The sequence below is a fragment of the Tupaia chinensis genome, unplaced genomic scaffold (genome assembly GCF_000334495.1).
Source record: "Tupaia chinensis unplaced genomic scaffold, TupChi_1.0 Scaffold149501_1, whole genome shotgun sequence".
In the NCBI taxonomy this organism is placed as follows: domain Eukaryota; kingdom Metazoa; phylum Chordata; class Mammalia; order Scandentia; family Tupaiidae; genus Tupaia; species Tupaia belangeri.
The window spans coordinates 64,641-89,884 of record NW_006209345.1 but is presented as its reverse complement, the minus strand read 5'-3'; the positions used below and the strand labels follow the sequence as shown (position 1 = coordinate 89,884).

At 52.9% G+C, this 25,244-nt stretch overlaps 1 protein-coding gene across 1 annotated transcript in view; it reads right to left on the bottom strand.

Moving 5' to 3' along the window:
• Window positions 1-1,152: 1,152 nt before the first annotated feature.
• SHANK2 (SH3 and multiple ankyrin repeat domains 2) overlaps window positions 1,153-25,244 on the bottom strand; it is a 34,959-nt gene continuing 10,867 nt past the window's right edge. The window contains exons 6-10 of the mRNA XM_006171348.3: window positions 23,748-23,878; window positions 22,225-22,309; window positions 21,253-21,273; window positions 17,354-19,760; window positions 1,153-4,891 (exon numbers count right to left, since the gene is read on the bottom strand). Coding sequence (XP_006171410.1) covers window positions 4,321-4,891; window positions 17,354-19,760; window positions 21,253-21,273; window positions 22,225-22,309; window positions 23,748-23,878 — 3,215 coding nt within the window. The 3' untranslated portion in view covers window positions 1,153-4,320. The remainder of the gene's footprint in view (window positions 4,892-17,353; window positions 19,761-21,252; window positions 21,274-22,224; window positions 22,310-23,747; window positions 23,879-25,244) is intronic.

The following is a 25,244-nucleotide window of genomic DNA, read 5'->3' as shown; positions in this document are numbered from 1 at the left end:
GGACAGTCTAGAAAAAACCATCGGACAGTGAAGTGGGGAGGAGTGCCAAGGTTTGGGAGAAACTGCTGGACCGTGAGGCAGGAGGGCGTACGGGAGGGTCAACTACAAAACATATGCGGATTTGCTTTTTCCTGAACGTGGAGACACAGTGGCTGCTGTTCAAATGGAAAATGTGCCAAAAAGAGAAGAAACTTCAGGAACTAAGGACAAGTTTTCACTTAGGAGGCCCAAGAAGGGGTTCAGTGTTAAGTTTCCCTAAAGCCAAGGTACAGCCAATGTCTTCCTGGCTCCCTTTTGCTCCAAGCCTGAGCCCATCACTAATCCAAACCATCCTTAGGCTGATGCCAATCAGAGAGGCTGCCCGGCTGTGAACTCCCATGGCTTATGCTGGAAAATAACCAGCCGGGGTGTGTGTGTACAGGGATAAGAGGTGGTCTGTGCTCCCAGGAGAAAGGTCCAGATCAGGCTTAGCCTCCAAGGTACCCTTGCTGCCACCCCAGAAAGAAAAGAACAGCCCAGCCTCAGCTCCGTGCTTGCAGGAGCACACATCAAAGCCCGTTTTTGACATTTTACAAAATTCGGAAATAATATGCGTGTTTCCATTTAGACATTGAGAATACTTTAAGGACATGGGACAAAGGCAAACTAGTTCAACACAAAGAGCATTTTTACTCTTCTAGGAAAAGATATTATCTGGTCGATTTGGTAGAGGTAAAGCTGGCCTACGATGTTTCAAATAACCTACATTAGATTGCAAGTTTGGCAACATTTTGTTTAATTCAGTTTTCACTGTTTGCAATCAAAACCACAACCTTAGTGCAATAGTATATTTATTATTATTTTTTTTTTACAGTAATTTTGGTTGCCATACAAGAGATTTAAGGATTGGGAGAAAGTGCAAATTACAGGAGCTTATTATTATTTTTTGTTTGTTTTTGTGTGTTTTTTTTTGTTTGCTTTGTTTTGTTTTTAATAAAGTCTAAAAAGAATAAAAGCACAAAAGTAACAGCAACATAGATAGTGTGAACGCGTGTTGTTACACAAACTATAGAGTGAAACACATCAGTATTTAAAAAAAAATAGTTAATGGGAAAATCAATATTTGTGGCCACGCACAAGTCATTGCCAGATCGACTGGGTCATGTTTGCTTGTTTAATAACTCAGAAGAAAAAAAAAAAGTCACCATTTTATTAACTAAAGTACCACAAATAATTCACTTTGTGATATGTAAAGTTCAGCAAATCAACAGTCACATTGAGTCCTTTTTATAAGAATTAACTTAAAATGTGCACAGACACCCTGGGGAAGGTATCTTGGCAGGTTTACATAATTTACACCTTGAAAGGTTTTGGTTTTGTATACACAATATTACAGAAACTGGGCATGTAAATGCAGTTTATTTAAATTACAGTATATAACAAAAGTTGATCTTAAAACCTGGAATAATATTAACATGGTTTTTTTATGAGCAGTTTAACATTTGTTTCACCATTAAAGAGGGTCATGGAATAGGGCCTGGTCCTGACAATGTCCCAAAGGGGGAGAACAGTGGGTGACTATTCGCGGGAGGAACTATTGCTTTCTGTAGCAAAATGATCAAATCGAGTTAGAGACCGATTCATCTTGGCAACAGGGGTTTACTGGGGTGGTCAGTGCAGGTTCTGCTAGGTCCTGTTTGTGCAGTAAGACAGTGTCGAAATAAACTACGTCCTCAGCTCTGGAGTCTTTCAGGAAGCTGGCCTCTGGTTAGTGGCATGTGGCTTGAAAGGGAGTAACAGGCGGCTCTCACTGACTGGCTGCCACAGTTCAGTAAACCCAAAGCCACTAAGTTGCCACTGGTCCCGTCCACCATCTCCTGTCCATGGCATTTGCCTGGCATTGAACACAGAGGCGATACCAACCACAGGCAAAGGAGAAGAGAGCCATGGCCAAGTGGAATACTCACTGAGCCTCTCAATGTCACCTGATGGAAGACAGATTAATGGCTGAATCACCTTTTTTTTTGGGGGGGGGAAGAAGTATTGGTCACCCTCAGCAGGCCACCTACAGTATCTTGGCTTGAAAAATGTCTCCAGAGTAAGTTCACCTCACGATGGAAAAAACCGAAAGGACACGGGAATAAAGCGCCTTCATATCCAATTGCTTTCTCCTCAGACTGGGTTCTAAAGACTGACCTGCAAGAGGCGTGCAATAGAATGAGGTCCTAAGACTCCGTTTCCAAATCAGAGGTGTGTGGCTGGAAATGCATGCCTCTGTGTGTGCGTGCGTGCGTGCGTGCGTGCGTGCGTGTGTGGCTTTTGTTTTTGGAGAAACTGCTGCATTGTGAATTGTAACCACTTTTGAAGAAATAATTACCCTTCAATGACGAAATTCTAGCAAAGATAGAAAATATAACACAGCTCTGCTGGTTCAGATGCATCCAAGTAAGGTTGATTTTAAAAAGGTCATACTTTTATAATTATTCCACAGAAATAGTATTATTAAATCACAAAAGTTTTTTTTTTTTTCTTTAACTTTCTAGCACGGAAGTGGCACAAAGGCTGCCCAGTAGACCAGCCACTTTTGTTTTTTTCTTAAAATATTGTGCTTATAAACTATCTGTACAACTATTTAAACTTGCAGTAAAGAAAGAGATTTTAAATTGCTAAATGTTACGTGTTCATTCTAGAGCTGTTCCAGACCTAATCAGACACTTGGTCGTGAGCATAAAGAAAACGAAAAAAAAAAAAAAAAAAGATGTTTTATAATTAGAGATGGGCTGGGCTAGTTCTGAAATCATAATAAAACCAAAAAGCCTGACATTTGCGTACCCTTCCAAATGCGGGAGAGTGTACTGGAAGCCTGACTGGGTGTTTTGCGGCCCATGTGAGATTGGTGACCTCCCTTGGAAATCAGAGGTATTGTCACAGGGGAGGAGGGACTCCAGGAACCAGAAAGGGGCAGGGCTCAAAGCCTTGCCGGTGAGACAAGACCAGCAGCCTCGGAGACCTCCTTGCCTTCCTTTCTTCACTGATCTGTCACCCTTATCCCCAGCCCACCCTCTGTTCTCAACCCTGCGTTCTGTCTACACTCCACACCACTGGGTCCTCTAAGAACCTGTTGCACTGTTAAGACAAGCTGGTGGGATTCCTGGACTCCCTAGAGAAAGGGGAAAAGCCCCCAAGTACCATCTTCCCTGGCCTCCAGGAGCAAAAGGGCTGTCTCTTTAGAGACGCTCACCCCAGGCTGGGCTCCGAATGAGGTCGCCGTGCCCCGCCCAGCTCCTGTGAAGACACCGTCTCACTCGGTGGCAGCACACGGCCACCGTGAACCATGCATCTTGTCCTTCACGTCATAGTGGATGCTCACCTGCTCTGCCCGTTGCAGAGCTCAGCACACCTTCAGTGAAAAGGAATTCTGAGAGGCAGAGAACCCCTTTCTCTCCACCCCGGATAGGTACTCCTGGCAGACAACGCTCTTGTCCTTGAGACCCTGGATACAGGCAGCTGCACGCTTGGCTGCTTCCCTTGGCCAGGTCTCCCCTCCTCCTTGGAATCGTGACTTTGTGCTTTGACTAACTCCATGTGACATCTGTTTGGCCACCTTGGAATTATGCTAATAGATTTGCAGAAATAAAGAAAGAAAGCTAAGCAAAGCCGAGCACGATCCTATGCAAACTCCCACCGCTGCCAGGAACCTCGTGGCCAAAGGGCCACGGATGCACATCACAAGAGGAGCCGGGGTAGGGACTCTGTATAGGAAAAAAAAATTTCTCTACCTTTCAGGCCCGAGAAGGGGCACAGGACTGACACGCCCGGGAGCATCTCACTGCAAGCAAAGGACAGGAGAGAGGAGCGGTGAGCATCAGGTGTCCTCTGGGAGGCCACAGGACTGAGGAAGGGCCTCCGGCTGGGCCTGGGGTGGCGAGAGCTGCCCGGAAAGCAGAAGAGGGAGGCCTCAGGAGGTATCTGGAGTATACTGGTGTCTGCCTACAAGAGCAAGGATCCCGTTTGAAATGGACGGGGAGCCTCTCAGACCCAGCGGAGTGAGGTCACCTGCATGCGGGGAGACAGGCTGGGGATCTCTTTCCATGTTAGAAAAACTCTCCCCTTGTCCCGTTTGACAGAAACTACCCAACAAACCCATGGAGAGAGCTGGGGGGGGGGCTTCAAGGCCTTTGCTCAGCCACATCGAGGACATACTCAGCGTTTCTTTGGGTACCAGGAGACAAACCCATGGAATGGGGTTGGCGCTCACAGGCGTGGCTTGGCCATCCACTCATGTCCGTATCAGCCCATCTCTATTATAACAAGAAGTCTATGGAGGGAGAGCAGCCATCCTTATCTGTCTAGCAGCTGTTTCAAAGCCCTTTCTATGTTCATTCTGTGCCCGACTCGAGTCACCCCAAGATCGATCAGGTCTTCCTTCTGGAGGTTTGGTAAGTGGCTGCCGTCGATCTCATTGTCCATGAAGGTCTCTTTGTGTTCACCCAAGTTTAGACTTTCCAGCCAATCTGCCACGTCTGGTTTAGTCCACAGGTGGACAGGTTTAGTTGTAAAAGGCTTATTTGAGATTGGCTGTTGCAGTATCGAGGGGGATGGTGACCTGCTGCGTCCCGCTGGGTTCAAGCCAAACAGGTCCCCAGAAGGGGGCTGGCTTGGAAGGCTAAAGACATCTGAGAGAGTGGGAGAAGGAGATGCGGCGGCAGCGGGCAGAGGGGCGGGCAGGATCTCTTTGTTCATCTCTGTGGGCGAGACCACAGGGCTGGGGGCACGTCTTGTTCCCGAGGTCCTACTTTCATAGTCGGGGGGCCGGCTCTGCAGGGTGATGGGCTGGGAGGTGCCGGGACGAACAGTGAAGGTGACTGTCGTGCTCCGTGTACCTGAGACGCTGCTCATGACCTCCGGGCTTCTGAAACAGCAACAACAGAGACAACCGTCACAAGTGGGTCCCCACATCAAACCAGCACGATGCCGGCCCCCAAGGAGGGTAGGGAGACACCCAAACCACACCAGAGTGTCCAGTGTGGCGCTGGCAGTGAGCAAATGATTTGCCATGCCAGGGTGGGCAGAGGGGCGAGAAGAGCAGGAGGCAGAGGGTCCAGAGGAGACCCCAAAGCACAGCAAGCCAGACCACTCACCTAAACCCCGGGGGGAGGAGCTGGATGGTCGGCCTCTGCCGGGCAGGGGCGAGGGGCAGTGGGGCTGGCCAGTGAGGCTCTTCTAAGGGCCTGTCCCGAGTAGGATGTGCCTGGTGACCTCACCAGCACTTGAGGTGACAGGCCTCCATGCCAGGAGGAGGGAGACCCTCTCTCTCAATTGCCGAGCATGGCTCTGGCTTATTGGGCTTGAATGAACAAGCACAGGGCAGGACAGTCCCCGGGCTGCCCTGGTTCAATCAGGGGCATGCGAGGCTCAAGGCCATCCACAAACCCGCAGAGTGAGGGCTATCAGTCACTGTGTGCTGAGCATGCTTCGAGGGGCTGCTTCACAGGCGATGCCCCCTGCCAACGCTGACCAGGCTGCTTTGATGCAGGATGACTTTGGGGTGCTCCTGTGTTTTTCTTTCTGGTCCCTTTCTGTGAGACATCCTAGTAGGATCAGTACTCTTTACCAAAAAGCAGAAGTGTGAGAGGAGCCCTTTTCTCCCAGGGGTGGCCATGGGTGTCCTCGGGAGTCCCTTGTGCCCCGTGGCTATGGCTGGGCAGATGAAAGGCTTGGAGCTGGAGTGGGGACAGACTCCATTCTTGTAGGTCCAGTCTTTCCTGGCCCCAGCGAGGTGGCTGGAGGACTCCCATGGTCAGGTCACATCTCAGTGCCAAGAAGTCCCCAGCCCTCACACTCGCCCCTACCATGGAGGAGGTCATCTTACACGCCACCCCTCACTAGTTCTGGCCAAGGCTCACAGAAGACTTTTCACCACACCCAGTGGGAACACAGCCCCTCTGGGCCCTGGTTCCTGCTCCGCTGTCCCCGCCCCTACCCTGGGAAAGCCACAGCCACCGGGGAGAAGTGCAAGGAGGTGTGTGTCTCTTGGCTTGCCACCTCCTTCACATGAGTGTTGATAGACCTCTGACCCCTTCTGGAAAGCTCCATCCCACCTAGGTCTGTCCTCAGGATCTGGACCAGAAAGTGCCTGCTGGGGTCCTGCTTGCTGACCACCAGCCCAGGTGTGTTTTAGCCTGTGAGGTACAGCAGGCCCCTCTCCCTCCTAGTGGAGGGAGGTCCTGGGTGGACTGCTCTGGAGGGCATGAGGGCAGTGCAGGTGTGACATCTGGGCTGTGGATGATGACAGACTGTCACAGTGACTCAGGGAAAGCACCATGGATGGAAGGAGGGAGCTTCCAACAGCTGAGGAGCTGCCACTGTGGGGAAGGCTTCTCGGAGGACAAGACCCTGGAGTCCTAGCACTTCTGCTGTGGCCACCTGCCAGCCTGCCTCTTGGTGGTCTTTGGAAATGGAGAGCTGGACAGTTAGAGCAGCATTCCTCACAGAAGAGCCCGTAGACCCTTGGTAAATGTCACCCAGAAAAGGGGTGGGACACCAGGGTTCCTGGGCTCATTGCAAATCTATAGAGCAGGGTTGCAGGGATGGAGACCGGGTGTCTGCAAATGAGCCAACTCCCCCCGATATTCTGATAGACTTAGGACTTCAGAAACCACTTGGCTGGGCCCTGGGTTCCTTCCAGGGTGTGCCTAAAAGCTAATGGGGCAGAACCTGCATAGGAGCTAAGCCCGGCCTGGCCTGTCTGTCTTTCTTCTGTCTCTGGTCTTTCTCCTTCGTTTTGCTGTTTCTCTGCATGATGTGTATTTAGGTAAAACCGTAAGTGGTTCCCTCGGTGCTCCCGGGCCTTAGAACACTTCCCCACTTGACGTTAACCATTGTTACTCAAGTGTAGAAAATCCCTCGGGAAGGAAGGGGCAGATCTGAAAAGGGATTTGTGCGGTAGGCTCAAGCTTTGATCATGTCATGGGGTGGTGTGTTTCCAGGGGCCACCATCCACCCTGAGTGCTTGCACGGTTTCCTGGGGGGGCAGTGCTGGGGACCCAGAGCAGGATTTGTGACAACAGGGCATCCCCACCTAGAACCTGCCTCCCATGATGAGTGGTACTGGTTATGCCGGCCGGAACGGTGCAGTCCCAGGTGAGACTTGGAGGACTCCCCAGCAACTGCCGACTTAGCTACTCAAGCCAAGAAATGGGAGTCCGGCTGGGCTTCACATCCAGGCCGGAGGGGCCTGCGCCCTCCAGCATCCAGACTTAGGCTATCGAGACAGAGGTGGGTTGTGCATATACAGGAAGAGCCGGCAGGTTCCCTGTCTGGCTCGAGAGGAATGGAAAGACCGACCTCAGGTCCTGCCTGAGTGAAGGCTGGGGCTGTGGGGACTGCTGTCCTGCAGGACGGCCTGTCACTGCACGGCGCTCGCCACCACGAGCCACTTCCATCTGTTTGGAACAAGCCTTCCAGAGGGCTTTCTCTGCTGCTGACTCTGCCGGGATCTTGGCCATCACAGAGCACAGCTGGGAGTTGGCTTGCCACTCATGAAACTCGGTAAAGCAGAGGCAAGTTAGTCCCCCAAAGTGACAGCAGTGACTTTAAACTAGGCAGTGTCTAATGGGGTACTGCCAACCCAGAGGATGGGCACCCACGCTGCCTCCCTGAGGAAATACCCCAATGTCCCCAGGTAGCTGGGGTTAGCGTCTGCCTTTCTAGGGAGAGGCTCTGCAGACATCTGCGTTGGTGGCCAGGAAGTGAAGAGCAGGCTCTCCGACACCGACACCGGGCAGCGAGAGCGAGAGACAGCGGCACACAGCAGAGCAGGCGGCATTGCTGCCGGCGGCACTTACTTCCGATCAGCATGACCCTCTTCTGTTAACACCATCATGGGAGCAAATGCAAATGACAAAACGGAATGACTTGAGACAACACTGCAACATTAATTAGGAAGAAAGAAAATAACAAGAAGCTGCTTTTGACGGATGCGATGAAAGCCGGGGTACAGACACTGGCTGAAAATCTGTCCAAGCCGGTCCCCTTCTGGCAGTCCCCATAACTGCCTGGAATTTTGAAAGCGGATACACATATCACGTTCATAGTTAGCAACAGCACATTCCAACCTTGCCTTCTTTGGCTTAGGAAAAATGGAAATCACTCATAAGGTAGAAGAAGATCCAGAGAAAAGTTTTGTTAAGAAAGGACACGGCGACATCAGAAAGACATCAGACTCTGCTCGAAGCCCTCAGAGAACCAGCTTCCTGCTAATTCCCTCACTCGGGTTCCTGGCTCTCCTGCAGCTTAGGAAGGATAAGTCAACGTTCCTTGTGGGGAAGGTCACCCTTGCGCCTCAGGGGCGAGACTTTATGTCACTTCTATACCATGAGATAAAGAGCCCAACTGTTAATAACAGGGTGTGGGATCTGTCCATGTGCTGGTGGCCTGCATAGGCCCCTACCTGACATCTCTACAGAAGGGAGTACCCAGAGCCTTGGCGCAGCTCGACTCCCTCTCCGTTAATCACACCGATAATAGGCACTGGCTCCTCCCCGTTGCACAGATCGTTATGTTGCTAGGCAACTGCTGGGTTCCTGAGCGCAACATACAGGGATCCATTGCCCTGATTTAGAACACAGACACACACAGTCACACACACAGACCCTCTCCTGGATTATCATTCTCTGGCCTGCCTTCTAAACTCATACAGAAACATGAGAATTAAAAAAAAAAATCACAGGTTAACGGAGACACCCAGAGATGTGCAGATTTCATCCGTCAGTACAAGTTCATTGGGTGGGAAGTCAACGTGTGCAAATTCCAGTCGGCTCAGGAACAGCATGTGAAGGTCATGGCTGCTCGGTGGGGACAGTTAGGTATGCCCCTCCCCTCCTGTCCTTCACGAGCTGCCGGCCCAGCACGCCCAGTCACGCCTTTGCATTTTATTGTCGTGTTTTACTTGCATGCAAAATGGCTCTTACGTCTAAACCGCTCTCACTTTTTTTTTTTTTTTCGCTATAGGGCACATGCGCTCGCCTGACAAAAAGAGACAGACAGAGAGACAGAAAGTGAAAAATCACCGACAGAGAGACAGAAAGTGAAAAATCACCCCAGGGTGGATGGCCATGCCGCAATCCCTTCTCCTCCATTCTCCTCTCGGGATCTTGGGCACGTGTGCACATGCACCCGGCATGAGTTTTAAGCCACCGGGTCTGGGACTCGAACCGTGGTACATGGGAGTCCAGCGACATAGCTGTTATGCTAACTGCTGATCCCTTCACTTATTTTTAAAGACACAGTTTCGCTGTGTCAAGATCCTCGTGCCGCAGCCTCCTAGCTGGAACTACGGGCATGTTCCATCACACCAGCCTGTGGGTTTGGACCAGGAATGGAACCGAGGCCTCCCGTGTGGTCCCAGCATTTTAGCAGGGAGTGCCACCAGGTTGGGCTGAAACTGCTCTCCTATTAGGTTATTCTGTCTTAGAGACTCGCTAACGGGGGTATGATGGAGATGGAGGACTGGGGGACACCGAGTCGTGAATCAGTCTGCCCCAGACCCGATGTGTTGGGACTGCAGTCAGCACCTCTCAGAATCACGTTCCCTATCATGCCTTGTCTCAGCAGCTGGGATACGTGAACGCTTCCGTGTACTCAGACCACACGCTCACCCTGGGCTCAGCACTGAGAGGGGGCTCTGGGCTGTCTTCAGTTTTCTGGACTTGAGGTAATAAATAATTGTTGGGTGAATGGTTGGTGGATATTATAACCCATTTCCCAGATCAGGAAGTTAAGAGACTTGACCAAGGTTCGCATGCCTGGCCTGGAGTGGGGTGGCTGCCTTCGGTTCAGTGGTCATTCACCAAGGGTGCTAAGCACATAAAAAAAGGCATCCCACTTTGAGGGAGAAGATGAGATGGACTTTCCAAATGGCCCTCACATCTAAAATGGGGAGTAAGGGTCAGACCTGAGAACTGCCATTGGGTGAGTAAGGATTCGGTGTTCTCACGGGAGAAGAGCAACCCCCTTCAAGTACCTGTCCTGAAGAAAACACTCCAGAAACCAAGTCCGCAGTTCCTCTAGAGCTCCTGTTCACCTCATTATCTACAATTTTGTTCACTGACATTACCTTAACGTTTCAATCGGTGCCGTGAGATGGTAAAACCACCCTGGCGGTGCTCAGCTTATGAAAATGCCATTAAGCAGCTTCTATTATGGAGTCAGTTTTGAAGTCTGTGCTCTGGGACCAGCTGGGCAAAGATAATTTTTTTAACAGCCCAAATTGATTTATAATCAAGAGGCTCTCAGGCTAGTACTACCGAGAGCTGGTACAGGGCTGGAGGCGCTGGCGAGGGGAGACAGGCACTGCAAGTTAGAGGGTGTGGGGGGCTGCAGGAGGCCACAGGGGGCTTGAGAGCTGGCCCAGCCACACGCAGCCCAGCCCCTACACAGGGCGTCTGGGACCTGGAGTTGCACAGGACAGATCACCTCCCTGTCCATTTGTGTGATCTCAAGGTTCCTCTGGATCCACCCCGGAGGGCTGGCTACTTAAAGGGTACCCTGGGGGTCCTGGCATTTGCCATATCCTCTAGTGGAACAGCCATAAGGGGACCCTGCCCAAGCATACACTCAGTGCTTTGTTCCTCCCACACACAGAATCCAAGTGAAGCTTTTTCCATGGACGTGTTGATAAAGAACAACAGATTAAGCTTGCTTTACAAACGATGCCTGGTAGGACTAGCAGATGGTGTAGTGGTCCACTGGACTCCATGTAGTTGACCACAGTTTAAGTCCTGGACCTGGCGGCTTAAAACTCTCCCCAAGTGCATGTGTGTGCGTGTCCAAAATCTCTAGAGGAGAAGAGGGGAGAAGGGACTGTGACATGGCCATCCCTCCTGCGGGATGATTTCTTGCTTTCTGTCTCTCTCTGGCAAGCACACATGCCCTATAGCAAAAAATCTCAACAAAGCAAAAACAGATGCCTGGTATTTGTCAGATAAATAATTGTTGGGTGAATGGTTGGTGGATATTATAACCCATTTCCCAGATCAGGAAGTTAAGAGACTTGACCAAGGTTCGCATGCCTGGCCTGGAGTGGGGTGGCTGCCTTCGGTTCAGTGGTCATTCACCAAGGGTGCTAAGCACATAAAAAAAGGCATCCCACTTTGAGGGAGAAGATGAGATGGACTTTCCAAATGGCCCTCACATCTAAAATGGGGAGTAAGGGTCAGACCTGAGAACTGCCATTGGGTGAGTAAGGATTCGGTGTTCTCACGGGAGAAGAGCAACCCCCTTCAAGTACCTGTCCTGAAGAAAACACTCCAGAAACCAAGTCCGCAGTTCCTCTAGAGCTCCTGTTCACCTCATTATCTACAATTTTGTTCACTGACATTACCTTAACGTTTCAATCGGTGCCGTGAGATGGTAAAACCACCCTGGCGGTGCTCAGCTTATGAAAATGCCATTAAGCAGCTTCTATTATGGAGTCAGTTTTGAAGTCTGTGCTCTGGGACCAGCTGGGCAAAGATAATTTTTTTAACAGCCCAAATTGATTTATAATCAAGAGGCTCTCAGGCTAGTACTACCGAGAGCTGGTACAGGGCTGGAGGCGCTGGCGAGGGGAGACAGGCACTGCAAGTTAGAGGGTGTGGGGGGCTGCAGGAGGCCACAGGGGGCTTGAGAGCTGGCCCAGCCACACGCAGCCCAGCCCCTACACAGGGCGTCTGGGACCTGGAGTTGCACAGGACAGATCACCTCCCTGTCCATTTGTGTGATCTCAAGGTTCCTCTGGATCCACCCCGGAGGGCTGGCTACTTAAAGGGTACCCTGGGGGTCCTGGCATTTGCCATATCCTCTAGTGGAACAGCCATAAGGGGACCCTGCCCAAGCATACACTCAGTGCTTTGTTCCTCCCACACACAGAATCCAAGTGAAGCTTTTTCCATGGACGTGTTGATAAAGAACAACAGATTAAGCTTGCTTTACAAACGATGCCTGGTAGGACTAGCAGATGGTGTAGTGGTCCACTGGACTCCATGTAGTTGACCACAGTTTAAGTCCTGGACCTGGCGGCTTAAAACTCTCCCCAAGTGCATGTGTGTGCGTGTCCAAAATCTCTAGAGGAGAAGAGGGGAGAAGGGACTGTGACATGGCCATCCCTCCTGCGGGATGATTTCTCGCTTTCTGTCTCTCTCTGGCAAGCACACATGCCCTATAGCAAAAAATCTCAACAAAGCAAAAACAGATGCCTGGTATTTGTCAGTTATGCCTCTTTAAAGCTACGAGGGGAGGGGAAACCCTGGGCCATAACTAGTTTGTTTTGGGTTGAAGCATCTAAGTCAGGCAAACCATGCTCTGGTTTTCTGGGTTCCTTAGGCACTTATCTCTCAAATCGACCTGCTTGCCTCAGAGTACAGGCCTCCTGCCTTGAGCCTGGGCCCCCACAGCAGTCTCCCTGTCTCACCACATGATGGGCCTGACCATGCTGAGCCTTTGCTTAAGACCTGTCCTTCACAGCTGTCATCATTTGGAATTCAAACCAGCTCTTCCCCATGGCCCGCAAGAGCCCCCTCTGCTCTGACTCTGCTTGGCCCTCATCAGACCATGGTTTCTGCTGCACGGCAGGCACCTGCAGGCTTCTGAGCTTTGCATCTGCCATGCCTAGGATGCTCTGCACCTGGTTTTCTGCACAGCTGGCTCCTTTTTGTAGTTTGAGCTGTTCAAATGTCACTTTCTTCCAGAGTGACATTCTCCTTCTCGCACGGGGCTACTCTGAAGTGTTAGCATGCCTTAGTTCCTTTGCAGTATTTGCTGCACTTTGGGCTTTAGTTATTGCCCATTTCCCTCGCAAGAGTTCAAGCTCCCCAAGGGAAGAGAAGCTTTGGATGTTTCTTGTTCTGGGTGAAATCCTGGGCTGAGCACGGTGCCTGGCACATCAGAGGCAATCAATAACTATTTGTGGAATGAATGGTCAATAACAGCATCTGCTGCTCAGCTTAGGAGGGGCCTGGTGCACTTGTCGGTGTATTCTTCTTGTCACTTCCAGCCTCAGGCCTGGACCTGGGCACATACAAAGCAGCAGCTAGGAGAACTTGGGAGACCATGGGGCCAGGCTGTGGCTCCAAGCCAAAGGACTGTGTCCAGGTGCTCTCCCAGGCTGCAGCTGGGGAGCTTGCTCACACCTGGCTACCTGACTTCGACCAAGACATCCAAGTGCGCTGCTCCTTGGTTCACGGCCTGGTGAGAACAGCCCTGGTGAGAACACCCCTGGTGCGCCGCACCTCCATCACTGAAAACCAGTGCCTCTGTGGGTCACTAAAGGTCTTTGAAAAGCTGAGAATGCAGTGCAAGTGAAAGACACAGTGGGTGGCGATAAGGCTGCACACCCATCCGAGCTTCAGAACCACAGGGCTGTCGCTGGCACCAGCGTTGAGTTTCTGGGGAAGGGCGGGGGCTGCAGAAGGCCCAGGCTCCTTTGCTCATGGGGTGGGGAAGCTTATGGGTTAGCTGCTGCTGCTTTGGGATTCTTTGGGAGAGAACCAGCAGCTCTTCATGGAGACTCAGTTTCTTCCTAAGTCACAGCTTCCTCCACTTCAATCTGGTTTGAGACCCTTTTCATGTGAGATTTCTTCCTGGATAATCAGGCCGGGTGGTATGGGAACACTTTTCCCAGAATGGCCTCGGAGCCATTCTCTATGGGTGTTTTGCTAAGGCCCGAGAAAGGCCTCTAACATCATGTACTGAAGAAAAGGACTTGGGACCAGCAGTTAGCGTGATGGCTATGGCACTGGACTCCCATGTAGTCGACCGTGGTTCGCGTCCCAGACCCAGTGGCTTAAAACTCATGCTGGGCGCGTGTGCGTGCATGCCCAAGATCCCGAGAGGAGAATGGAGGAGAAGGGATTGAGGTGTGGCCATCCCTCCTGGGGGGTGATTTCTCGCTTTCTATCTCTCTGTCTCTCTCTGTCTGTCTGGCGAGTGCACGCGCCCTATAGCAAAAACCTCTCAAAAAAAAAAAGAAAAGAAAAGGACTTGATCTCTTTCTTTCTACGATGTATGCGTAATCAAGATGGCTCCAAACTTCGTCACTTTGATTTTAAGGAACAGCTTTTAGCTTCTGAAACTCATTCTTGGCTCAAGTGAAGTCACAGAGGGCCAAGAAAGCAAGGGTGTAGTCATTTAATTTTCGACTTGTTTCGACTTCTATCCTGGCTTCCAGCAAGCAGGAGTGTCACTGCAGAGTGGTTAAGAAGCAACCCAGGGGTGAAAGTAGCTTTAAGAGGGTCAAGTTCAGTTGGGGTTTCTGCCTGCTTAGTGAATGAACAATTATGGAATGATTTGAAGAACCTGACCCTTCCCTGGGCCATCCAGACTCATCTCGATGGAAACGGGATGTCTGTACCACTGCTTGTCTGTCATTTCAAAAGTGTGGCTGGTTTCCAGTTTTCTCTAGAAAACTTAATTTCTTCTTTCTCATTGAGAATTCCCTTCATCCAATTTCGTGCCTCGTTTTGTCCAGGGTCAGTCATTGCTCTTAATATGTAGATACATTTAAAAGTTCTGGTGAGACATCCAGGCAGGTGAGCCCTGGCTGAGGTACACTAAGCCCGTCTCCGACCAGCCAGTTAGCAGCAGCAGGTGGCCAGGGAGCCCCTAGCACTGAGCTTGGCCCAGGGGGCACTCAGCATGGCGCGAGAACAGCCTCACCCTCAGTAATCCCAGGGCAGACCTTAGTTAGGTGAGTGGCCCTTTCTTTCAAAATAAGGCCTGGCTCCAGCCAGAGGGCAGGGAGTCTGGGACTGCACCTGCCAGTGAAGCAGCCTTGGTGGGGTCACTTTGCTGCTCTGGCCTTCAGTTTCCTTGACCACATGGTAGACATAACTAGGCCCCACGTCAGCAGTACCTGTGGAATAAGATGCCTGGCGCCTGGCGGGTACTTATTGGGCACGGGCTCACACTCCTATTATAAATGAACAATATGTGATAGACCAGCCAGGGGGTGCCATCTCTGGCAACCGAGCAGGGTCAGAGGTGGTCACATAGCTGCTTTCCATAAGGATTTGGCGGGCAGGGCTGCACTGAAGGGTGCAGGGCAGGGAACCCCTAGAGGCACATGTGGCTTGGAATGCTGCTGTCCAGCGAGGGCCCCAGGAGCTCCTCCTGTGACCATGACGGAAAGAGCAAGTGACGCAGCTGCTTCTCTGAGAGTGGCCTCCCTGGGTGAGGTCCCCAGGAGCCATGGCTCTGGGCAGGCTGCCCACTGGCCTGGACAGTGACTCCATTTCTCTAGGCCCGAGTTCTTCCACTCCAGTCCCTTCCTCCCCATGGACACTGCTAGTGAGGGGAAGCGACAGGCAGAAAATCTGAGCCTGGGTCCAGCCTCCACCTCCTACTGACTGAGCACGTGGACACACCACTTAGCCTCCCTGAAAAGTGGGTGTAATTAACGCCCTCCCCCTAGTTGTCATCAAGATCATTCAACCATGACAATGTTTTGTAGAAGTGAAACACTGAGGCAGGGGTTATTAACTGTGGTTACTTTCACCTAACATAATGGCTAAACTACTGTATTCTCCCGTAATAGGAAAGGGTGCAAAACCAGTCCATTTTTAAGATTTCCTTAAGACTTCTCAGTATATAATATTTGTAAGTATATATATACAAAGGTCCATCAGAAATGGGACATTTTTTGGGGAGAGATTTTTGCTATAGAATGCATGTACTCACCAGAGAGACAGAAAGCAAGAAATTCACCCTCCTACACACACAGGGATGGCCATGCCACAATCCCTTCTCCTTCATTCTCCTCTAGGGATTTTGGGCATGCACACACATGTGCCCAGTGTGAGTTTCAAGCCACCAGGTCTGGGACTTGAACCATGGTCAGCCATGTGGGAGTCCAGCAATGTAACCCTTACGCCATCTGCTGGTCCTAGAAATGGGACATTTGAAAAAACTGTTGCTCCCCTTGGAGGTGCTAAGTGGACAGCACCATGAGTGGTGGATGCCCTGTGGTACAGCAGTGGCTTGGACATGCTTTGCTCTGCCAAGGCCAACCGATCAATATTCCTCTGAAGAGTAATGGGAGCCATCGAGTAATTTATTTACATCTCACTGAAAGATAACTGGGGAAATTGTGGCTCTCAGCCGGCCTCTCAAGCCCCAAGTGTGGTGTGATATCCCTGACTAATGGACTGAGTTGGTTGAATCAAAGGCCTGCCCAGCTGGCGTATGAGGAAGGACTTCATTAGTCAAAATGGCGGACCCAAGATTAAACAGCAGTGGGAGGAGTGAAGGACTGCGGCCTGGGGATAGCAGAGTGGCGCACGTCCTGTGGGAAGAAAACCCAGACCAAGTGTGAGCGCAGGAGCTAGCAGGGCTTGGGTGAGACCTCTCTGGAAGTTCTAGGCAGACATCTGAGAGGCCATTTAGAACACGACCCATCTCAGAGCATCCGAGTTGGGTTAGAAATGACTCACTTAGGGACCAGCAGATGGCGTTAACGGTTACACTGCTGGACTCCCATGTAGTTGACCGCAGTTCGAGTCTCGGATTCGGTAGCTTAAAACTCAAGCCAGGTGCTTGTGTATGTGTGCCCAAAATCTCGAGAGGAGAGTGGAGGAGAAGGGATTGCGGCATGATCATCCCCTCTCGGGGGTGTCTCTGTCTCTCTGGCAAGCACACATGTCCTATAGCAAAAAAATCTCTCCAAAAAAAAAAAAAAAAAAACAAAAAAAGAGAAGAAAGAAAAGAAATGACTCACTTGGTCTATCTTGAGTTCCAACAGAAATAACCTCACCTCTGTGTGGTGAATGAATGGCCGACTATGAACGGCTGACTCGAGGACAATTAGACATTCTTCCTCCATGACATCTGCCCCTTGGGATAGGATGCAAGGGCAGGGAGGAATGCATTTTGCTCGAATTCACCAGAAAAGTCATTACCCAGTACCCTCCCTAGCCCTCAAATCAGCGAAGGGGAAGGAGGAGAGCCAACACACGTGCGTTCACGGTGGAGGGTGTGGCAACTCTCCTCCAACCAATACGAAGCTCGGTGTGGACTTGGGGAGGCCTAGGTGTCTTTTAGGTGGTCCTGGCAAAGGTCTGGAGTGCACAGGAGAGCACAGAGCATCTCTTGGGTTATGAGTCCTTGGGAGGGAGTGCCATCCTATCCTGCCAGGGTGGGTGTCGTCCTTCCTCCGCTGCGCCGGGGTCCAGGAGGATGTGGTACAGGAGTGGAGTGACTGCGAACCAGGTGTAGCCTGCAGAAGGCTTCATGGGTCTGCCTCTTCACGAGCACCTGGGCCGCTCCCCAAGGGCTTTTCCTGGCCAGCACCGGCCAGTGTGCACGTTGGGCAGTGCGCGCCCAAGCTAACCGTGGGACTTACCTTGGAATGAGGCTGGCAGACTTGGCTCCTGTTGGCGAATCCAGTCCTTCCCCCGGCTTGGCCGATTTCTCTCGGTTCATTTGCTGCAGGATTGAGTTCAATTCACTAATAACATTTGCCTTGGGGCCTGAGAGAATTGGGCTTTTGACCTCTGTGATGTCACCCCACAACTTGGAGGTCCTTGGCTGGATGACTTTCGCCATCCCAGGCTGGGCACTGCCCGGCGGGGGCGGGGGTGCGGGTGGGGGGATGACAAAGCTATCTACGTCCTCTTCCACGAGCGCATCTTGATAAAGTGCATTGCTTTTGTGTATTATGGGCTTCATTTTTGGCTTAGGAGGTACTGGGGGTTTGTCAACCATAAATGCTTGCCCATCTGCATAGACTGTGCAGGTGTCCATGGTCTCCGCACCTTCGGAAGACAGGGTGGAGATGCTGGACACTGTGGAGATAGTGCTGGTCGTCTCGAGATGGTGGTCACTGCTGCTCCGACTGTCCACCTCCTCGATCCCAGAGTCGGCGACAGCGTCCAAGCTTTCGGGGGGTGGCAGAAAGGAGGCAGGCAGACAGTTCGAAAGACCCGCTGGCTTCTTGCTATCTGCAGAGTGAGTTGGCTGGCTGGAGTTCAACGCAGGGGGCTGGGGGGTGTCATTTTTTTTCTGCTTGACCAAGTCTGAGAGAGCAGGGACGGACGCAGCGCGGTCATCGGGGATATCAAAACTATTTGCAAATTCCAGGGGAGGAGGCAATGGCTCTGTAAAAATAAAATCCTCATCCAGATCTACGGATGCCAGAGGGGGAGGAGGGATGCGGAATGGCAAAATCACCGCCTCCTCCATGGAGCCCGCCGCCACGATGGTTCTGACGGGCGTGGTGGCGGGCTCGGGGGCAGCGGAGATCTGTAAAGCACCTTCGGTTTCGGAGACACCTTCCGGCACCTCGGTCGGCGAGTTGTCCAGCGTCATCTCCACGTCCGCTTTCTCATCCTCCTCCTCCAGGGAGTCATCCGACTTGGCGGCGTCCACGGTGTGTACCATCAGCAGGCCCGCCGACTTCTGCTGGGACGTGTCCATGATGTTGATGAGCATGTTCTTCTTGTCGTCGCCTTTCCGGTCCTTGCCCAGGTCAGTCTCGTACTTATTCTCTGTCTCCTGCCGCCTCAGGGGCCCCCGGGTATTCTGCCTGGTGACGGGAGGGAAGCCTGCTTCCACGCTGGGCCGCATTTTGGTATCAATATAAAGAGGTTTGTTGAGGTCGGCCTTGGGGGCCTCCCCCTTGGATCCCTGCTGGGACTCCTTCATGGCTCGGTCCCTTGCGGAGAGTGCCAAGGCCAGCGGCGAGCTGGGATCCAGCAGCCTGCCTGTGAGTGGGTGGACATAATTCTCAGGGCTGGCTGCATTGCTGCTCTTGGGGGGCGCTCCTGGGCTGCCCTCGGACCCCTTGGCTTTGGACGTGGAATTCAGTGGCCTCCCAGCCTCACCCTGAGCACCGGCCTCCACACCACTCACAAAGTGGTTCTCGGGCTCCCTGGGTGCTGCCCCTGGCGTGGGGGACGGCAGCTGCTCGGCGCCATCCTCCTCGCCAAAGCCGCCGTCCTCTGCGAACGTGGAGGGCCGCATCCTGGGGGCGGGCGGCCCTAGACCGACATCCTCATCGCCTAGGTCTGTGGAGAGGAAGGCTGGCGAGTTCCTCCTGGCTTCCAGTCGCTTCTCCCGGTCGCGGACGGCTCCGGCAATGGCGGCGGCAAAGGGGCTGCTGACGGTCAGGCTGTCTTCAGGCCGCAGCTGGCCAGGTGGCTCAGGGGCCTGAGGGTCGACCTCCATGCTGCTGCCCTGGCTGCTCTTGCCGCTGCTGCTGGTGGAGGGCTCCTTCACGATGATGGTGGGGATGGGGATGGAGCACGTCTTCTCGGGGCTGTCCTCCACGTTGGACTGCTTCACCAGCATCCCCTTCCGCCGGGCGGGCTTGGCCGGCACGTAGACGGCTTTGCTCGCGATCTTGCCCACCTCCGAGTACGGGTTCTCCGGCATCTGGCCCCTCTTGTTGCGGAAATTGGCCTGGGGAGCGGCGGTCCGCGCGTAGAGGTCGTCGGAGTCCAGGGAGTAGCGGTCTAGCTCTCGCCTGTAGTACATGCCCTTTTCCCTCATCATGGTGGCCACCGTGTCGGATCTGGTGGCTGGCGACACCTTGGCGGCCGAATTCTGATTGAACGCAGGCTTGATGGTCCCATAGACTCTTGGAGTCGGGGACTTGGGGCAGTTGTAAGCCGTGGGGGAAGGAGGTGGTGGAGATGGGGGCACAGACTGCGGTGGGGGAGGGATGTCCTCGGAGGTGTCCGGCATGGACAGGCTTCTGGTGAACTTCAGCATTGGAGGGGCCAGAAATTGGCGCTCTTCCTCTGTGATTCCTAGGGTAGAGCACAGGCGTGTTCAGTTTAAACCCCAACAGCACTGGACGCTGCTAAGTTCCTAGGATGACTTGAAACACCACATCTTTGCAAACTCACAGACTCAGACAGAACACACGTCATGAAACACAGCACAAGCCACAATGCCAGGGGGCTGCCTTGGCCCATTCTGAGCCAAAGGAAAAAGAAGCAGAAGGAGGAATGGGGATGCAGTGAGCACGCAGAGATGTCCGAACAGGGCACGTGCCGTGGCGCCGAGCCGCGTGGGGCCAGGGCGGCCAGGCCCGACACTAAGTGTGCACTTTCTCCGGCGTGTGTGTGCGTGCCAGTGCCCAGGCGGGGGCGGACTAGATCAGGAGCGGGATCCGTGCCAATGGGACTTCTTAGGGTCTGTGGCCCTGGGGCTATTACTGGCCTGTCTGAAGTTAGAGCATGGGGGCCGCAGGTGTGGGTGCTGCTGCAGTAGCTTACATGGCACAGACAGTGTGCAGAGTGAAGGACTGGACCACCGTCAAGGACAGCTGTGTTGTTGGTGTCCCTGCCACCTTTAAGCAGGGCTGTCTGCCCACCGTGGCCTGTATGTGCTGTGAGGCTGTGTCACCACCATGGTCTCCTACAGTGACATGAGCCTTTGTTGTCTGACTTTTTTAGTTATGTTGAGAGCTCTCTGTGTTGAGCACCCTGGGCCCTCAGGAGGGGGACTGTGAGGTGGCTGGCTCAGAGGAAAGGCTCTTTGGCTTCTGAAATGGGCCTTTGAGGGGAGGGAGCCCAGATCCCTTCTGTAACCAAACACCCCAACTCAGCCAGAAGCAGGACCCTGAGCGAGCACTCCGCCGTCGGCCTCAGCTGACGGCATCTAGAAGCCCTGCTGGGCCCAGGTTCCTGCAGGAGGGCCGAGCGGTGTAGCGGGCTGCTGTGATCGTGGTAGCTGGGGTCCAAATTCAGCTGACTTGGCACCAAGTCAGGTGGTTCCATGACTTGACCCATGAAAGCACATGGATGTTGGATGCGGGAAGGCCTTCGATGGCCAGCAGTGTAGCCTGGGCGTGACACCTGATACGACTTTGCAGACTGTTCCACAGTTCACAACACGAACACATCCACAGAGTGCACTCCGGGAAGGGGAAGCAACACACACACACGTCGACAGACACGGAGGACTGGGGTCTCATGTCGGGGGCATGCAGGGTTTTCAAAGAGGTAGCAAAATGAATAACTGGAAATCAAAAAAATTCCTAGGACACACTACAGTAATTTGTTCCAAAGAAAACTTCCATTTGATAAGGGTATTCCAAATTGAACAGACTCCTTGTGGGAGAATATTTTGGCATCGCAAAGATAGGTCACTAAAGGCATTCTTCAGCGACCACGTGCTACGCGTTGGTTTGTCTGATAGTTACGTTCCCAAGGAGTAACAATTTAAGAATACACCTTATAAAGTAAATTGGGTTACATTCAAATTACAGATTCCAAACTGTAAGGATTCACTAACCTGATAGAAAGATTCTGCTGTCTGACAGGAGGAAATCAATTGTTATTAACCAGTAAAAAGAGCCTGTGATAAAACACAGCGAAGATGCCACTGTGCCCTGAGCTCGCTGGTCACGGGTGAGTTCTATGAACAGTTGACGTCACCTTCACGGTCATCTATTCAGTTGTTGCTTACTGTCATCCACCTCAAGCTAGTAGTAAACAAGCCACTCATTCAAATAGCACCGCTCAGAGGCATTTCCAGAACCAGAGACCAGCGTTCCCTTGCGGCAGGGCGGGCCAGGGCTGCCCAGGGCAGCTGCCGCAAACACTCTTTACTTTAGATGGCAGAGGTTCACCAGTGTCCGCCAGTGGCCCAGCTGCCATGAGAATCTACCTGGCACAGAGTGCTAGATGATGTCACAAAGGGACTGTCTCAAAGAGTCGTGTTCACCTTTGCCTGTGGCAGAGCCAGTAGGGATAGCCGAGATGTTAACCAAGAAGGTGAGCAGTTTTCTACAGCACAGCACATCATGTCATGAGCATTGGAAAACCTGACCCAGCCACCCTTAGAAGTGTGTCCGTTGAGCTCATCCAGCAGTGTTTGTCAACGCAGGGAACCCACTCGACTTGCCCGCTCTGGGCTGTGCAGGGTGAGGAGTTGAGCCGCTGGCCCGGACCACCCGCTGTCCATCCTCCACCTTCCTTCCCGGCAGTACCCCCACCCTACTGCTATTAGTACATATAACTTGGCTTGCAGGGTTGAGGAAACCACCCAGGATTTTGTATCCCATGGAATAGAAAGTTCCAAATGGCCAGCGGTTCACATGGTCACCTGGCAGGTGAAGCCAGCGACTTGCGCTCTGGCAGGGCAGTGCTAGGACATGATGACCAGACCTCCCGAGGGGCTCTGAGGGGCATTCGAAGCCAAGGGGCAACTTCTGCAGGTGAGGGTCACGTTTCTTACCTATCGATTTCTGCCTTCGCATCGTACCTCGAGGGATGCCCAGAAACGGGCCTTTTGGGCTCCCAGGAACAGTGGGGGTCATCACCGCAATCCCTTGGCGCTCGTACACGGACTGCAAATCAGAGAGCCTAGGTGAGACGTGGCCCTGGCCCCTCCCATGACAGCAGGGCCCAGAAGGTGACAGGAAGCTCCAGTCACAGTCGGCTTCCACCACTGTGGCTTCTTGGGGCCGTTTCTGGGAATGATCTCAAGTCTCCAGTGAGTGAGGTGGATGAGACAGCAGCACCGAGGACCCAGGAGGTGCCCGTCTGCTCCTTCCCCGTTAGCTCTCGATGGTGTGGGCCTCTGGCCCTAATGAGATGCCAGACACCCGATGCTGTGAAACCATGGTCTGCCGGGACACCATTCACCAGAGCAGCTGGATAGACAGGTCTCTGGCCCGTTCTAGAGAATGGGCCAGGACAGATGTTGCTTGGGGATCAGAGTGGTGGGCAGTAGGCTCTGACCCAGTTCACCCTGTGCTCCCCACATGCTGTGTGATCTTGGCCCAAGTCCTCCAGCTGCAGGCTCCATTTTCCTTCTCCATCAATGGGCTACTAGCACCGGCCCCACAGTGTGTATCAAGGTAAACCAGATGTGGGCACCAGTAGGTGAGTGTGGCGCGTGGAGAGCTGGAGTGTGCTGTGGATGTCCCCGGAGCACAGTGCTAGGTCTGCAGTGGTTGGGCTGTCCCCACTTCCTCCCTTCTCTGGCCTGTTTTAAGAGGATCCCAGAGCATACCTCTTCCATCCTGGAAATAGAGTTCCTGCCCAACCCTTTGTCTGCTCCAAGCTGCTGCTTTATCTGCAAAGCTGAGATTCCTGGCCACCCATGCTGGAGCACGGGGCAGGGGCTCAGGGAAAGCGAGAGATGTAAACGCTCGGTAGAAACAGTTTGTGTGCAAGCTCTCTGACCCCAGCAGGGAGAGGCAGTCTCACCTGGGCCCTGAAGCCTCTGAAGCTGGGTAAGGGAGGGCCTGGCTCTTTGGAAAGGCAAGGGCAGCCGTCGCACAAAGCTGGTCAGGGATTGGGGACCATCCAGGATGGAAGAGGTGAGGGGCGGTGTCCTAAGGATGGTGCTGGAAGTGCTCTGGTGTGAAGAGCAGGCACAGGTGGTGCCTGGAGAATGGCGAGAAGCAGCTGAGGGGCCCTTGCCAGGCCTCTGCCCCCGCCTTTCTTTAGGGTAGACAGGTGCCACGGTCCCTTCTGTCTAAAGGGGACTCCTAAGACTACTCTCTTCCACCTGCTCATGGATCCTTAGCTGAGCAGAGCCAGTTTTTTCAAGGGCTGAGGCTGAGGCTGTGTAAGTGGGTAGTAAGGCCAGGACTCCAGCTTGTGCTTCCGACCCAGGGTACCCCTGCCATGGTCACTTGGATTTAGGCTCTGTGTCTAGACCAAGCAGAACATGAGCCTCAACTGGGGAAATAGCTGTCCCCACTCATGCCAAGTCCTGCTGCTGGCTCCCTGGGCCACGCTAGACCCCTGTCTGTGTCCCCAGGGCCCACCACTTACATTCATGTCCGAGACAGCCGGGAAGCACCGGCTAGTGGGCCGCTGCTTGATGGTCGCCACCCTGGACTCCACAGCCATGTTCTCAGCGGTTCGGGAAGGCTTGGAGGCTGGGACTATCTCCTCGGGTTTATCTGCAACAGAACCAGAAGGGTTGGAACAGCCCTGGCATAGTCAGGGGAGGGAGGGTTTCACTAGGAAAGGCACAAGTGCAGCTGCTGCCGCCACCGGCATCTGTGACCGTGCAGGTGTGTTGCCACGTGGGGAGCATGCGCGCGTTTGCTGCATGCATTCCCGCCGGAGCCCATCCTGCGCCCCAGACCTCGTCAGTCTTCAGAGGGTGCACACAACACAGACCGGGTGACGTGCCCTCCTCCTTAGAAGTGAGCAGCCCGCGGAGGGTCCTGAACCCTCTTAGAGAGTTTTTTTTTTTTTGCTATAGGGTACATGTGCTCTCTGTAGACACAGAAAGCCAGAAATCACCCAAGGGGGGATGGCCATACCGCAATCCCTTCTCCTCCATTCTCATCTCAGGATTTTGGGCACATACGCACATATGCCCTGTGTCTGGGACTCGAACCATGGTTAACCACGTGGGAGTCCAGTGACGTAACCACTCCCCTACCTGCTGGTCCTGGTCCTGAATTCTTTAGGTGGTTTCTTTAGTGGAATCACTTTTTCTAATGGGACTTATTCCTGGCACTGTTAACTAAACTGATTCGGAATTTTATTGTTTTAAGATACTCAGACATGTGTTTCCTTTGTAGCCAAATGCAGTTGCCAAGACACAACCAACCAGCACCTATAGGTCGGGTCTTCTCAGGCCTTAGACACCAGGGCCAGGATGCTCAGGAGACTCCTGGGAGCCCAAGCAGGTGCTGCTCAGGGTGGGGTCCATCTACCCCCAAACTAGGACATTCCTGTTTCTTTTTGGAAAGAGCCAAGGGTTAAAAGTGATAAGTGATCCTTCGAGATGAAATGTATTTAAAAAATGGAAATGTAAAACATTTAAAGTTTGAAAATCTGAAAATAGAAGCACAGCCTGAAAGTCTCCTAATGCCATGCTCAGAAGTCTGGGAGACCTAGGCCAGGGGCAGGGGCCTTTCTAGGCCTTTAGTGTGTGGGGCCCCAGCTCGGTAGAGTCCAGCCTGTGCATTTTGGAAAGGGTGCCCGCCTACCCCCATGTGCTTCCTGCGAGAGCCGCCAGGGTGGGGTGAGCCAGTGTGGAGAAGCCTGGAGAACGTGTCATCTGAGGCAGGCACTAGCCTTACCCCCTCCCACCCACCTTCTACAGGCTGCCGAGAACTTTCTACCTATGAGCTGAGACCTTCTAGGCAGCCCCAATTCTGTTCTTGGGGTCTGGTGGCTTTTTGTGAAGTGACCACCTTGGGAAAGGCCCAAGGCTCAGTCTTGAGCATAGGCTGCTAGAATCAGAGAGCAGACTGCAGCTGGGGAGGAAGGCCCGGTTTCAGACGCTGCCGAAGTCACCAGTAATGGAGG